Source organism: Somniosus microcephalus, chromosome 33 (genome assembly GCF_052327205.1).
Source record: "Somniosus microcephalus isolate GS21.2 chromosome 33, FLI_Smic_1.0, whole genome shotgun sequence".
NCBI lineage: Eukaryota > Metazoa > Chordata > Chondrichthyes > Squaliformes > Somniosidae > Somniosus > Somniosus microcephalus.
This window is the reverse complement of record NC_141019.1, coordinates 20,736,455-20,752,339: the sequence shown is the minus strand read 5'-3', so window position 1 is coordinate 20,752,339 and position 15,885 is coordinate 20,736,455. Positions and strand designations below refer to the sequence as shown.

Here is a 15,885-nt window from a genome sequence, read left to right as displayed (position 1 = left end):
ATCTCCTACCACAAGGACCACACTACCGTACACTTGTGGATCTCTTAATAGCTGGGCTGCATCAGTATTGGTTAAGACCTGGGACAATTGCTCATCTGCTCTCAGCTGCACTTGGTGCTTGGCCTGGATAGACTGGGGACGAGGAGGAAGAATCAGATTACTGCTGCAAAAAGCCCCAGAAGATAGCATTGCGTGGCTCTTTTCCACTCCACCTTGGGCCTCAATTAAAGATCTCTTTTTCCAAGATGTAACATTGAAGAGAACTACTACATAATTCCTTGAAAGCACGAGTGCAGATAGATATAGCCATCAAAAAAGCCAATAGCGTTTTGGGGTTTATAAATAGGGCACAAGACTAAAAAGGCAATGATGAATTTATACAAAACATTGGATAGGCCACAGTTAGAGTGCTGTGTCCTTTGTGCTGCACTGTCGGAGGTGCCACCTTTCGGATGAGACGTTAAACTGAGACTCTGTCTGCCCTCTCAGGAGGATGTAAAAGATCTCATGGCACTATTTGGAAGAAGAGCAGGGGGGAGTTCTTCCCGGTGCCCTGGCCAATATTCATCCCTCAACCAGCATCACCAAAGCAGATTATCTGGTCATTATCACATTGGTGTTTGTGGGAGCTTGCTGTGCATAAATTGGCAGCTGCATTTCCCTACTTTGCAACAGTGGCTACACTTCAAAAAGTGCTTCATTGGCTATAAAGCGTTTTGGGATGTCCTGAGGTCATGAAAGACGCTACATAAATGCAAGTCTGTCTTTCTTCTTTCATAACGTGGTGTGCCATGTACCTTCAGAGCCGGCACATGTTTTAAGCGGAGCAGACTGTTAGGTGCTGGGCATAAAAATAAGGGTGCAGGCAAGTGGCCAACTGGCTCCAGATGATGCCTATGCATCGTTGCAGTGGTGAACCACTGCCGAAATGCAAAGGATGCTGGTTGGAGAAATACTGGTATGTTGTCACTGCAGTGGCATAACTGGTTCTCCACACACAGTTGCCCACTGACACATCGCGAGCCTTAATCTTAATTGCACTGCAGTGGGCCATTTGAGGCTGGTACGGGCAACAATAAAGAAACTGTACTCAGTTATATCGAGTCTGTCTGCCACTTACATTGACTTGCATTAACTAGACAAATGTTATTATGTCAGGCCTATCACAGGAAATACAGTGTAAAAGCAAAGAGTGTGCGAAGCTACAATCTCATTTCCTGGCTGATCAGAAAGCGACATTGACTCTAATTTGATTACGAAGGAACCCAGAGGCATGAACAAAGCATGCCAGGCCAACAGGCCTCCGAAAAGTAGCTAGGCATAATCAGAAAGGATAGAAGATAGCAGTGAGCTCAGGTATTGAGGATGGCAGGAAGGAAGAGGAGAGATGAGTGTTTGTAGAAGGAGGCTTAGCCAAGAAACGGAGAGACAGAAAAACGGGCCTAAAAGGGTCAGTGAAGTGAAGGCAACATATGAGTTGAATAAAGAAGGTAGACAGAGAAGATATAGAAAGCAGACAAAGCAGGTAAAGCTTATCTCAATAAGATAAGGGAAGAGTACAGGAGGAAGAGTGACACAGTAAGGAAAGTCAGAGGAAGATTTGGTAATAAAAGAAAGACTTGCATTTCTATAGCGCCTTTCACGACTTCAGGACATCCCAAAGTGCTTTACAGCCAATGAAGTACCTTTGCAGTGAAGTCAGCTGTGGCTCAGTGGGTAGCACTCTCGCCTCTGAGTCAGAAAGGTTGTGGGGTCATAGTCCCACTCCAGGGACTTGAGCACAAAAATCTAGGCTGTCACTCCAGTGGAGTGCTGCACTGTCAGAGGTGCTGTCTTTTGGATGAGATGTTAAACCGAGGCCCTATCTACTCTCTCAAGTGGACATAAAAGATCCCATGATACTATTTCGAAGAAGAGCAGGGGGGTTATCCCCGGTGTCCTGGCTGATATTTATCCCTCAATCAACATAACAAAAAACAGATGATCTGGTCATTCTCACATTGCTGCTTGTGGGAGCTTGCTGTGTGCAAATTGGCTGCTTACATTACAACAGTGACTACACTTCAAAAGTACTTAATTGGCAGTAAAGTGCTTTGAGATGTCCGGTGGTTGTGAAAGGCACTATATAAATGCAAGTTTTTCTTTTTAAGTAGGGAAGCACGGCAGCCAATTTGCACACAAACAGCAATGAGATAAATGATGAGATAATCTGTTTTTTAGTGATGTTGGTTGAGGGATAAATATTGGCCAGGACACCGGGGAGAACTCCCCTGCTCTTCTTTGAAATAGTACCATGGGATCGTTTCAATCCATTTGTTTAATGTCTCATCTGAAAGACGGCACTTCTGACAATGCAGCATTCCCTCAGCACTGCACTGAAGTGTCAGCCTAGATTATGTGTTCAAGTCTCTGGAGTGGGCCTTGAACTCGCAACCTTCTGACTCAGAGGTGTCAGCCTTGGCTCAGTGGCAGCACTGTCACCGCTGAGTCAGGTGAATGTTCATTATTTTATAGAATCATAGAATCATAGAAAGTTACAGCACGGAAGGAGGCCATTTCGGCCCATCGTGTCTGCGCCGGCCAACAAAGAGCTCTCCAGCCTAATCCCACTTCCCAGCTCTTGGTCCGTAGCCCTGCAGGTTAGAGCATCCCAAGTGTACATCCAAGTACTTTTTAAATGTGGTGAGGGTTCCTGCCTCTACCACCCTTTCAGGCAGTGAGTTCCAGACCCCCACAACCCTCTGGGTGAAGAAATTTCCCCTCAAATCCCCTCTAAACCTTCCCCCAATTACTTTAAATCTGTGCCCCCTGGTTTTTGACCCCTCTGCTAAGGGAAATAGGTCCTTTCTATCCACTTTATCTATGCCCCTCATAATTTTATACACCTCAATAAGGTCTCCCCTCAGCCTCCTCTGTTCCAAGGAAAACAGACCCAGCCTATCCAGTCTTTCCTCATAGCTAAGATTCTCTACTCCCAGCAACATCCTTGTAAATCTCCTCTGTACCCTCTCTAGTGCAATCACATCTTTCCTGTAATGTGGTGACCAGAACTGCACGCAGTACTCTAGCTGAGGCCTAACTAGTGTTTTATACAGTTGAAGCATAACCCCCCTGCTCTTGTATTCTATGCCACGGCTAATAAAGGCAAGCATTCCGTATGCCTTCTTAACCACCTTATCTACCTGGCCTACTACCTTCAGGGATCTGTGGACATGCACTCCAAGGTCCCTTTGTTCCTCTACACGACTCAGTGTCCTACCATTTAATGTGTATTCCCTTTCCTTGTTAGCCCTCCCCAAATGCATTACCTCACACTTCTCCGGATTGAATTCCATTTGCCACTGTTCTGCCCACCTGACCAATTTATTGATATCTTCCTGCAGTCTACAGCTTCCTTCTTCAGTATCAACCACACAGCCGATTTTAGTATCATCTGCAAACTTCTTAATCATACCCCCTATATTCAAGTCTAGATCATTGATATATACCACAAAAAGCAAGGGACCTAGTACTGAGCCCTGCGGAACCCCACTGGAAACAGCTTTCCAGTCACAAAAACACCCATCAACCATTACCCTCTGCTTCCTGTCTCCGAGCCAGTTTTGAATCCAACTTGACACTTTGCCCTGGATCCCATGAGCTTTTAACTTCGTGACCAGTCTGCCATGTGGGACCTTATCAAAAGCCTTGCTAAAGTCCATATACACTACATCAAACGCACTACCCTCATCTACCCTCCTTGTTACCTCCTCAAAAAATTCAATCAATTTTGTCAGACACGACCTTCCCTTAACAAATCTGTGCTGACTATCCTTGATTAATCCGTGTCTTTCCAAATGAAGATTTATCCTGTCCTTCAGAATTCTTTCCAATAATTTTCCCACCACCGAGGTTAGGCTGACTGGCCTGTAATTACTCGGTCTATCCTTTTCTTCCTTTTTAAACAAGGGTACCACATTAGCAGTCCTCCAGTCGTCCGGCACCACACCTGAAGCCAGAGAGGATAGAAAAATGATGGTCAGGGCCTCTGCTATTTCCTCTTTTGTTTCGCTTAACAGCCTGGGATACATTTCATCCGGGCCTGGGGATTTATCCACTTTTAAAGCTGCTAAACCCCTTAATACTTCCTCTCTCACTATGTTTATTTCATCTAATATTTCACACTTCTCCCTGATAGCAATGTCTGCTTCGCCCCTCTCCTTTGTGAAAACAGACGCAAAGTATTCATTAAGAACCCTACCGACGTCTCCCGCCTCCACACACAGAGTACCCTCATGATCTCTAATAGGCCCTACCCTTTCTTTAGTTATCCTCTTACTCTTAATATATTTATAAAACATCTTTTATTGATCTTACTTGCCAAGAATTTGTCATGCTCTCTCTTTGCTTTCCTAATATCCTTTTTAATTGCACCCCTGCACTTTCTGTACTCCTCCAAAGATTCTGGAGTATTTAGCCCTCGGTATCTGTCATACGCCTCCCCTTTCTTTATCCTACCCTGTATGTTGGGCTGAGGCAGCACGGGACCCACAGGTTCCCCCGACCTCTGCGGCAGAGCACAAGTCTTTGGTTTTCGTGCAAGTATGGAACGTTGCGGATGTGCACAACTTCACTGAGCAGCAAGAACTCTGGTGCACAAACTTGTGGGGCTTGTCCTGGGGCGACTTGAACAAGGTGTGTTGAGGCTGTAAAAGAACGCTGGGTTCAGTCAACGAACACCAGCATGCCGACAGGCTGGGGATCAAGTGGAGCTCTTCCACGCTGGTGTAGGCGGTGGCATTCAGCAAGGAAGCACGCATGGGCAGATGGGTGTAAACTGTGGCTCCCTTGATCATGGGGAATCCTGCCACCCTGTAAAATTGTAATGCCCGGTCATATTGCTGCCGATTGTCTTTGAAGTTGGTAGCTTCATCAAACAGTGATGCCTCTGGTGGCATAAGAACACAAGAACATAAGAAATAGGAGCAGGAGTAGGCCGTTCGGCCCTTCGAGCCTGCTCCGCCATTCAATGAGATCATGGCTGATCTTCTGCCTCAACTCCATTCACCGGCCCTATCGCCATATCCCTTGATGCCCTTACTAGTCAGAAATCTATCGACTTCTGTTTTGAATATACCCAATGACTGAACTTCCACAGCCCTCTGGGGTAGAGAATTCCAAAGATTCACCACCTTCTGTGTGAAGAAATTTCTTCTCATCTCAGTCCTGAATGTCCTACCCTTTATCCTGAGGCTGTGGCCCCTGGTTCTAGACTCCCCAGCCAAGGGAAACATTCTCCCAGCGTCCACCCCATCAAGCCCTGTAATAATTTTGTATGCTTCAATGAGATCCCCTCTCATTCTTCTGAATTCAAGAGAATACAGGCCTAGTTTACTCAATCTCTTCTCATACGACAGTCCCGCCATCCCAGGAATCAATCTCGTGAACCTTCGTTGGAAAGTATATCCTTCCTTAGGTAAGGAGACCAAAATTGTACACAGTACTCCAGGTGTGGTCTCACCAAGGCCCTATATAATTGGAGTAAGACTTCTTTACTCCTATACTCAAATCCTCTTGTAATGAAGGCCAGCATACCATTTACCCCAGGCTGGAATTACCCCATATTGTTTAAATGTTAAAGGTAGTTGTGATTTTACATGGCAGGTGGGTGCCATGGATCTTCAATGCGGCCTGACATTCCTCCATTGCTCCCCCTGTACTTTATCTTCATAAAAATCAAAGATATAGGTGAATCCCCAATGGGAAACCCATTGTCATAGAGTCATAACGGCACAGAAGGAGGCCATTCGGCCCATCGAGTCCGTGCCGGCTCTCTGTAGAGCAATCCAGTCAGTCCCATTCCCCCGCTCTATCCCCGTGGCCCTGCAAGTTTATTTCCCTCAAGTGCCTATCCAGTCTCCCCTTGAAAACATTGAGTGTCTCCGCTTCCACCACTTCCGTCGGCAGCGAGTTCCAGGCCCTCACCACTCGCTGCGTAAAAGTTTTTCCTCACGTCCCCCCTGTATCTCTTGCCCAAAACCTTAAATCTGTGTCCCCTGGTCCTTGTACCATCAACTAGTGGGAACAGCCTTTCCCCGTCTAGCCTATCCAAACCCGTCATAATCTTGTACACCTCTATCAAATCACCCCGCAACCTCCTTTGCTCTAATGAAAACAAATCCAGCTTCTCCAACCTGTCCTTGTAGCTAAGATCCCCCATCCCCGGAACCATTCTGGTAAATCTCCTCTGCACCCTCTCAAGGGCCTTCACATCCTTCCTAATGGCTGTGTGAAATGGTAGGGGGCGGGGCAATGGTAACCCCTCAGCAAATGCCAAAAAGTAGTCAGCGCCAGCATAAATAAAGGTCACAAGTAAGTTTCGAAGTGATGCAACAAAGGTTGATGTGCTACGCTTTAAATTCTCTTCCATCTTCTGCCGTTCACCTAACAACCCAGGACAGCCCTTTTAGACAGGTGCATAGAAGAAACAGCATAGATGAGGCAAAAATGACAGAGAAGTGGGCTCATGGCATCATTTACATACAGCTCCCCCAAATGGGCAGGCGTTGCCCACAGCCATCAGAAAGAAGTGGCCACACAGGTGGGCAGAGATCCACATCATGGCACTGCGCCCAATTGTCCAACAGGGTTCACCCAATTTATGCTTGCAAATCGGGCAGACCCGATTAGGAAATCCAGGCTAATGCACTATTTTCATCCTTAGCACACTCGATGGGGGAAGACTCCCCCGTTTTCCTGCCGCTTCTTTGACACATCCCAGTGGAGAGGATGGGCAGGTAATCTGCACCATGACATCGGCCAACAAGAGTTTGGAAAACTGCAAAAACAGGAGCTTTGCTTGATCTCCTGGATAGCAACTCTGCACAATGGGCGAGGGGGTAGTTATTCAATTCCCCGGTATGTGTTGGAGCTACATGTGCTGCAGTGAGGGTTGCCACATTGCAGCACGGTGGCATAGTGGTTAGCACTGTTGCCTCACAGCGCCAGGGACCCGGGTTCGAATCCGGCCTCGGGTGACTGTCTGTGTGGAGTTTGCACATTCTCCCCGTGTTTGCGTGGGTTTTCTCCGGGTGCTCCGGTTTCCTCCCACAGTCCAAAGATGTGCGGGTTAGGTTGATTGGCTATGATAAAAATTGACCCTTAGTGTTAGGGGGATTAAATATGTGGGGTTACGGGGATAGGGTGGGATATGTGTTGGTGTAGGGGTTGCGGGGATCGGGTGGGATATGTGTCGGTGCAGGCTCGATGGGCCGAAATGGCCTCTATCTGCACTGTGAGGTTTCTGTGATTCTGTGATTGATATCAAGCAACACATTCAGAAGCTTACCTACACATCTGGTATGCACTTTCGAAAGCAGGCTTATGCCACAATCTATTCACAAGATGGAGGATGTCTGCTTTTACTGGACTGAGGCAGGTTAGGGGAATTACATGTAGAACATTCTCAAGCTGAAGGTCAGGGTTACTGTCTAAAATGCACAGGAATCCAACTTACAGGCAAATAAAAGGGTAATTTAAAAAAAAATTCATTCCCAGGATGCCAGCATTTATTGCCCATCCCTAATTGCCCTTGAGAAGGTGGTGGTGAGCCACCTTCTTGAACCGCTGCAGTCCGTGTGGTGAAGGTATTCCCAGTGCTGTTAGGGAGGGAGTTACTTTCTCTTCGCTGTTTGGTACAATGGAGTGGCTTGTTAGGCCATTTCAGAAGGCAGTTAAGAGTCAACCACATTGCCGTGGCTCTGGAGTCAGACTGGATAAGGATAGCGGATTTCCTTCCTTCCTGGCGCAAAAACACAAAAGGAAAAGCGGCCCAACCATGGCTAACTAAAGAAATTAAGGACAGTATTAGATCCAAAGAGGAGTCATATAAAGTTGCCAGAAAACATAGCAAACCTGAGGATTGGGAGCAGTTTAGAGTTCAGCAAAAAAGGACCAAGTGATTGATTAAGAGGAGAAAAATAGAGTATGAAAGTAAACTTGCAAGGAACATAAAAGCAGACTGTAAAAGCTTCTACAAGTATGTAAAAAGAAAACAATTAGTGAAGACAACTGTAGGTCCCTTACAGTCAGAAACAGGAGAATTTATAATGGGGAACAAGGAAATGGCAGAGCAATTAAACAAACACTTTGGTTCTGTCTTCATGGAAGAGGGCACAAATAACTTCCCACAAATGCTAGGGAACCAAGGGTTTAGTGAGGAGGAGAAATTAAAGGAAATTAGTATTAATAAAAAAAGTGCTGGAAAAATTAATGGGACTGAAAGCTGATAAATCCCCAGGGCCTGATAATCTGCATCCCAGAGTACTAAAAAAGAGGTAGCCATGGAAATAGTGGATGCATTGGTTGTCATCTTCCAAAATTCTATAGATTATGGAACAGTTCCTGCAGATTGGAGGGTGGCAAATGTAACCTCACTATTTAAAAAAGGGAGAAAACAGGGAACTATAGACCAGTTAGCCTAACATCAGTAGTGGGGAAAATGCTAGAGTCTATTATAAAGGATGCAATAAGAGGACACTTCGAAAATATCAACGGGATTAGACAAAGTCAACATGGATTTATAAAAGGGAAATCGTGTTTGACAAACCTACTGGAGTTTTTTGAGGAAGTAACTAGTAGAATAAAGGAGAACCAGTGGATGCGGTGTATTTGGATTTTCAGAAGGCCTTTGATAAAGTTCCACATAAGAGGCTAGTGTGCAAAATTAAAGCACATGGGAGTGAAAATTGGTTAACAGACAGGAAACAGTAGGAATAAACGGGTCTTTTCGGGGTGGCAGGTGGTAACTAGTGGGGTACCGCAGGGATCAGTGCGTGGGCCCCAGCTATTCACAATATATATCAATGATTTGGATGAGGGAAGCAAATGTAACATTTCCAAGTTTGCTGACATGATGAAACTAGATGGGATTGTGAGTTGGGAAGGAGGCTTCAAGGCGATTTAGACAGGTTGAGTCAGTGGGCAAATACATGGCAGATGTAGTATAACGTGGATAAATGTGAAGTTATCCACTTCGGTAGGAAAAACAGTATTATTTAAATAGTGATAGATTGGGAAATATCACTGAAAGCAAACATGCAGGTGCAGCAAGCAGTTAGGAAGGCAAATCATATGTTGGCCTTCATTGCAAAAGGATTTGAGTACAGGAGCAAGGATGTCTTACTAGTGTTATACAAGGCCTTGGGTGAGACCACACTTGGAGTAGTGTGTGCAGTTTTGGTCTCCTTACCTAAGAAAGGATATACTTGCCATAGAGGGAGTGCAGCGAAGGTTCACCAGACTGATTCCTGGGATGGCAGGACTGTCGTACGAGGAGAGATTGGGTCGACTAGGCCCGTATTCACTAGAGTTTAAAAGAATGAGAGGAGATCTCATTGAAACATATAAAATTCTGACAGGGCTAGACAGACTGGATGCAGGGAGGATGTTGCCCCTGGCTGGGGGGGGTCCAGAACGAGGGGTCACAGTCTCAGGATACGGGGTAGGACATTTAGGACTGAGATGAGGAGAAATTTCTTTGGTCGAGAATTCCACAGGTTCACCACCCTGAGTACAGAAGGCTGTGGAGGCCAAGTCACTGAATATATTTAAGTAGATAGATTTCTAGACACAAAAGGCAGCAAGGGGTATGGGGAGAGAGCAGGAATATGGTATTGAGATAGAGGATCAGCCATGATCATATTGAATGGCGGAGCTGGCTCGAAGGGCTGAATGGCCTACTCCTGCTCCTATTTTTCTAAAGGGCATTAATGAACTAGATGGGTTTTTACAACAATCCGGTAGTTACATGGTCAACGTTACTAATAGTACCTTTACATACAAGATCCAGATCATTGGTCTAGGCCTCTGGATTACTAGTCCAGTAACGTTAACCACGACGCTACCATTCCCTTCATTCCACATTCCCAGTGGGGATTCGTACTCAGGAAGCATGGGTCAGAAGTTGTCGATCTATTCCAACCCCTGCTACCTCAGGAGTGTCGAATTATCCTTATTTATAGTCAGTGCCCGCTGTGGCTCAATTTGTAGCACACTTGCCTCTAAGTCAGAAGGTTGTGGGTTCAATTCCCACTCCAGGTACTTGAGCACATAAAGCTAGGCTGACACTCCCAGGGCAGTGCTGCACTCTGAGGTGCTGTCTTTTGGATGAGACATTAAACCGAGGCCCTGTCTGCTCTCAGGTGGACGTAAAAGAATCCCATGGCACTATTGAATAGAGCAGGGGAGTTATCCCCAGGGTTCTGGCCAATATTTATCCCTCAACCAACATAACAAAAACACGATCTGGTCATTATCACATTGCTGTTTGTGGTGCACAAACTGGCTGCCGCATTTCCCACATTACAACAGTGACTCCACTTCAAAGTGCTTCATTGGCTGTAAAGAGCTTTAAGACGTGCGGTGGTTGTGAAAGGCGCTATATAAATGCAAGTTTTTTTTTTAATAAAAGGGTCAGTTTGGCTCAGCTAGTTTTACTCTTGCTGCCGCAGGTTATGGGTTCTAGCCCCACTGCAGGATGAGTATCTAAATCTAGACCACCACTGGCACTTTGAGAGGTTTGCCATCTTTCAGACAAGAGGTTTAGAAACAACAGCCCATCAAGTGGATGTTGAAGATCCCATGGCACTATTCGAAGAACAGCAGGGAGTTCTCCTGGTCAACATGCCTCCCTCCACCAACACCAGATTATCTGGTCATTTATTGCATTGCTGCAGTCTTGGGAGCTTGCTGTGCATCAATTGATGGACATGGTTTGCCTACAGTAACTGCATTTCAAAAGTAATTAATTAGCTGTGAAGTGCTTTGGGACACACAAGACTGTACATAAATTAAGAAACCTCAGGAGTTTAGATCTGAAATTCTCCTTCCCCCCCCCCCCCCCCCCCCTCAAAACCCATTCAAAGGGAATCCTTCAAAACCATTACTGGTTAGCAAGCTGGAAGACTATCAAAATGGCTGCCTCTCCCTTATGAGACACTGCAATGAGTAGAGAGAACTGCAGAAGAGTATTTAAATAAAAACAAAAGACACACATTATAGAGATGGTGTACAACCTAGAAAATGTTTATTTTTGCCACATACAGAACACCAAAAATCTCTTGACACTTGAATATATATAAGGAGCCATATTGAAAGTAGCATGCGGTCACATTTCCATGCTGAATGAGATCGGAAAAATACATCAAACTTAGAATTCTACCAAACTGTCTCCAACCCGCCACATTACTGTAGGGGGGTCACAAAATTGTAGAACAGCCATAAACCTTGGCAGAGGTTCAAGAAACCTCCAAGACTGCCCCCAACTTCAAACTTGCGGAAGCTCCACCCTTACTCCTGTAGGAGGGAATTTTTTATTTTTTAATATAAACATGAAGTATTTTTGACATTGGAAAAAAAAAAGTTAGGATGTTCTTCAAAAATTAGCAAGGATCTTTTGAGCACTTTTTGGGAGGTGGGGTGGCCAGAAGAAATAACCCAAAGCCTTGGCCCCCCACCCCAAAAAAAACATACTAGGGTCCTAATTTTTCTCCTCAAAACATTTTTCAGGAGAGACGAGAAGAAAGCATTTTCTCTGAAGACTTCAAGATGGCGACAATATTAAGTTTAATTTTTAGAAAAGCAGTTTTTGGCACCAACCAGCTGCTCTCATCACTTGACCAAGTCAGGCGGCACACTGGACCTCATCCCAGACAGTAATCTCTGGAAAGAGATGGATCAGGCCCGCTTATTCCCACAATGCATTAAGACAGCCCTTGCATGTACTCAGTGGAGACACAAAGACCCCATTATAGCCACCTATCTGCCCAACCGTAGAGCCTGGTCCAAAATGCAGCTTAAAAAAAAACTCTTGGTCTTTGCCCCCGCCCCCTTCACTTTTGACATAAAAGCTCAAAACAGTTCCACAAGTGACCGTGGCATTTGCTCAATAGGCACAGTAATAGTAGGGAAGCAGAGGGCAAATGGAGCAATGGAAGGAGTTAAATAACTTGCGATCGGCATTGGGCAGGCCATGTTTTGGAAGGCCTCAAGCTGCGATATTGGGGTGCATAGTGCTATCACTTTGTTGCAGCCGTTAACCAGATTTCACACACAATCTTCTAAAAGGCCTCACCCAAAATACATATTTCAGCATCTTGCACCATGGAGTCGGATTAATGCACACCCACACACTGTGCGAGCAGAGGTATCCCATCAACGTGAAAAATTATTTTCTACGCCTTTACTCTGCAATGCCGTTTACAAATCTCACTGGGGTAGTGAGGCAAAGCCTGAGCGCAAGGGGAGAAACACACATTAGCGCCAGCCCTGGATATTGGAGAGACTTTTTTTTTTAATGCACTGGAGTTTAAGATTAACAAAACTATCAGCTGCACATGGATAATGAGACAGAAAAGGGTCCAAGTACAAAAGGATCTTGATCGGATAATCTGAAGAAATATAAATTTTAAAACATACATTTTCACGAGTAATGTCATAGACCCAAATTCCTTTGGTTGATTCCTAAAGCTGTAAGGGGAGGGGAAATAAAAAACACCTTTCCTGACCGGCAAGCCATAAAATTGGCAGCAATGCCCTCTTAAAACAACAAACCTTTTATTGTTAAGCCCCTCTTTCCCACACGTACTTTTCCCCACCACCCCGCCTCGCAAAAACAACTCGAACAGAGGAGAGCGTTGTGCCTTTAAGATTGCGGCCGGTCAGAAGATACAGAAGTCTCACAACTGCACCCATTTGTGGAAGATGTTGAGCGACTGTGTGCCTGATAATTAGGGAAAACATACACCCATGTGCTGTCCGACTCAAAACCGACCAGAACAAGGTTCCCTAGAACGAGGGGATAGGCCTCACCCTAGATCATGGCCCGACAGCACTTTCTGCAAGGGCTCCCAAAAGACGAACGAGAGCCCCACTGTGCTGCAGAATAAGATTTGGCATTTTTTTTTTTTTTTTTTTTTTTTTTTTGCTTCTTTCTTTCGAGCGAGCTGAATATTTGCGGTCCCTTCAAAGAGGAACAGGAGGTGCCTGAAACAAACTGGGCAATGAGCTGCATTTGGCGAGTCGGTCCATTTAGGTTTTAGTATTTATATATTTTTAAAAAAGTAATGTTAAAAAGTAGGATAGAAAAAAAAAGATAGACATTCATTTTCTTTTAAGGAAAGAATTTTCATTGTGATTAACATTCACAGTTGTGGCAAAAAAATACAAACAAAAATATATATCCAATGAAAGTTGGCATTTAAGATGGAGACTACATCACTTCATAGCCACTTCGGATGCCTTTCATCAGCACACATGCGAAGATAATTCCAAGGAGCTGAAAAAAGGGAATTTCTTTTTTAATATAAAAGTACAAAAAAAGACATTTTAAGCACATTAAATACACTAAAAACCCATTAACCGTTCATTCATGTCACACAAAATGGCTGCCTCATTTGCCAACAGAACATCCAATGTTGAGTATATTTTCCAATTGCTGCCGTCTTGGCAAGAATGCTCAACACGCTTGTACCAAATTCCTGCCAACACCATTTTAAACATCGGCATTAGTCCAAAACATTGCCCATCAGAAAATATACGGCTCCACTTCAAATAAATACACTGTCTATGAAGCACGGAGATGGTTCAGAGATACAAAAGGCAATCTAAATGCAAGCTAGCCTTCTCAGAATCTTGTTCTGCGGATGGCTGCTTTAGGAGGGTAGCCTCACCGGAGACAGCAGGCACAGGGCTCATAGTTGGCATTGCTTTTAATTGGTTCAATTCTGAAGCACGAGCTTTATTGTCCACTTCAGAGAACTGGTATCTTGCAAGAGACAGCCTTGTAAGACCCTTCTCGTCACATGATCAGTAACGGCCACAGATGATGAAACAAGAGGATATGTCGAGCGCATGATTTTGAGCCTCTGCCTCTTTTTCCTGACTCATTCTTTCTCAAGCTCTCAAAACCAAGGAACTTCCTCCTACAAACCACAGACTTGTAAAAACCTGAGGTCAGTATAACCGATCCATTACTTCTCAGTTTGGTTTAAGCTTGCTCTCCTGGTCCTGGGTCTTCTCAACCTTGGTGGTTGGGCCCAGAGTTCAGGTTTCACAAAAACATTTTTTTTAAAAAAGGTCGATTCCGCAATAGGTTGAAAATCAAGTGAAACATTCGACAGGACTGGGCTGTAGAACAGACTGTGGGGTGGTGACTGCAGGTCTCAGTGGCTACTTGTACAAGTTACACATTATGATCTGACAGCTGTCCTAACAGTTTATTAAAGAGGAAGTGTATTCGTCATCTGAGATAACAAAGGGTCAGACCTCCAGATAAGAGTTTTCTCCATTTCGAAACTACCATTTTAAAACTCCCCCACCGCCCCCCTTCATGCATTCACGTCCATTCCACCATCTACAAGACACAAGTCAGGAGTGTGATGGAATAATCTCCACTTGCCTGGATGAGTGCAGCTCCAACAACACTCAAGAAACTCGACACCATCCAGGGCAAAGCAACCCGCTTGATTGGCACCCCCTCCACCACCGCGTACCGTGGCCGCAGTGTGTACCATCTACAAGATGAAAGTTTTCCCCTCATCCAGATCCCGCATGGAATCCTTGGGACTCCCCAGCCCTGGCCAGGCCTCTCCCTCCCAGCGCGGTATCGAGTTCCAAAGCCCCCGCCCAGCGTTAATTTTATTAACTGTTCACTTGGGTCCCGACATCCTCGGGCACCTGACCCAATACTTGCTCCCGCCCAAAAGTCCACTGCCGCCGGTTTTGGGTGGAGACTGTCCTGGATTATATAAAAGGAGTCCCAGGAGTTAAAACGTCCCAGGTCTCACGCTGGACTCCCCGTGGGGGGTTTCCTTCCCGCTCCGCACTGCCACCCACCGGCAGTTACCATCTACAAGATGCACTGCAGCAACTCGCCAAGGCTTCTTCAGCAGCACCTCCCAAACCCGCGACCTCTACCACCTAGAAGAACAAGGGCAGCAGGCGCATGGGAACACCACCACCTCCAAGTCACACACCATCCTGACTCGGAAATATATCGCCGATCCTTCATCGTCACTGGGTCAAAATCCTGGAACTCCCTCCCTAACACTGTGGGAGCACCTTCACCACACGGACTGCAGCAGTTCAAGGCGGCAGCTCACCACCACCTTCTCAAGTGCAATAAATGCTGGCCTCGCCAGAGAAGCCCACATCCCATGAACAAATAAAGTGTCTATTCCTAGAAGCATAGCTCAACCAAGCTGTTCTGTATGCCTCCTGGTACTAGCCAGTGGCAATATTAGCACTGGTCTAGGAATTGGCTGGAACCTGTCAGAGAACCATAGAGATTTACAGTACAGCAGGTGGCCTTCAGCCCATCGTGCCATAGAATCTTACAGCACAGGAGGCCATTCGGCCTATCGTGTCTGTACTGGTTCTTTGCTGGAGCAATCCTAAACAAATCCCACTGCCCTGCTCTCCCCAATAGCTCTGTATCTTCCGCTCTCTTATCCAAATTTTCCTTCACATGATTCAATGATCTCTCTCCCTCAACCGCTCCACGCGGCAATTGATTCAGTGCTCCAACAACCGTCTGCTGTAAAGAGCTTTCTCCTACCTTTGCTTGTCACGGTGACTAAACTGGTGACCCAGTAACTCTCCAGTCAGAGGAGATAGAGCAAACCAGGCAAGACTATCAAAACACTTCATAATTTAAAAAAAATTCTGATAAATCTCTTGGCCTTTTCTGCTCCAATGGAAATAGTCCCAGCATCTTAAGCCTCTCCTCATGACTCTCGTCATAAGAGGTGCCCTGCCCGAGAGGAAACCAAAGAGGAAGAAAACACTGGAGTAAGCAGCCTAAAAAAGATCCAGCTATGGGAACTACTCCATCCAAATCCAGAGAGG

At 45.5% G+C, this 15,885-nt stretch overlaps 1 protein-coding gene across 2 annotated transcripts in view; it reads right to left on the bottom strand.

Moving 5' to 3' along the window:
• Positions 1-11,043: 11,043 nt before the first annotated feature.
• Positions 11,044-15,885, bottom strand: part of cd63 (CD63 molecule) — a 64,715-nt gene continuing 59,873 nt past the window's right edge. For both annotated transcript variants that reach the window (XM_085972710.1, XM_085972711.1), the window contains exon 8: positions 11,044-13,315. In XM_085972710.1, the coding sequence (XP_085828836.1) occupies positions 13,250-13,315 (66 nt within the window). In that variant the 3' untranslated portion in view covers positions 11,044-13,249. The remainder of the gene's footprint in view (positions 13,316-15,885) is intronic.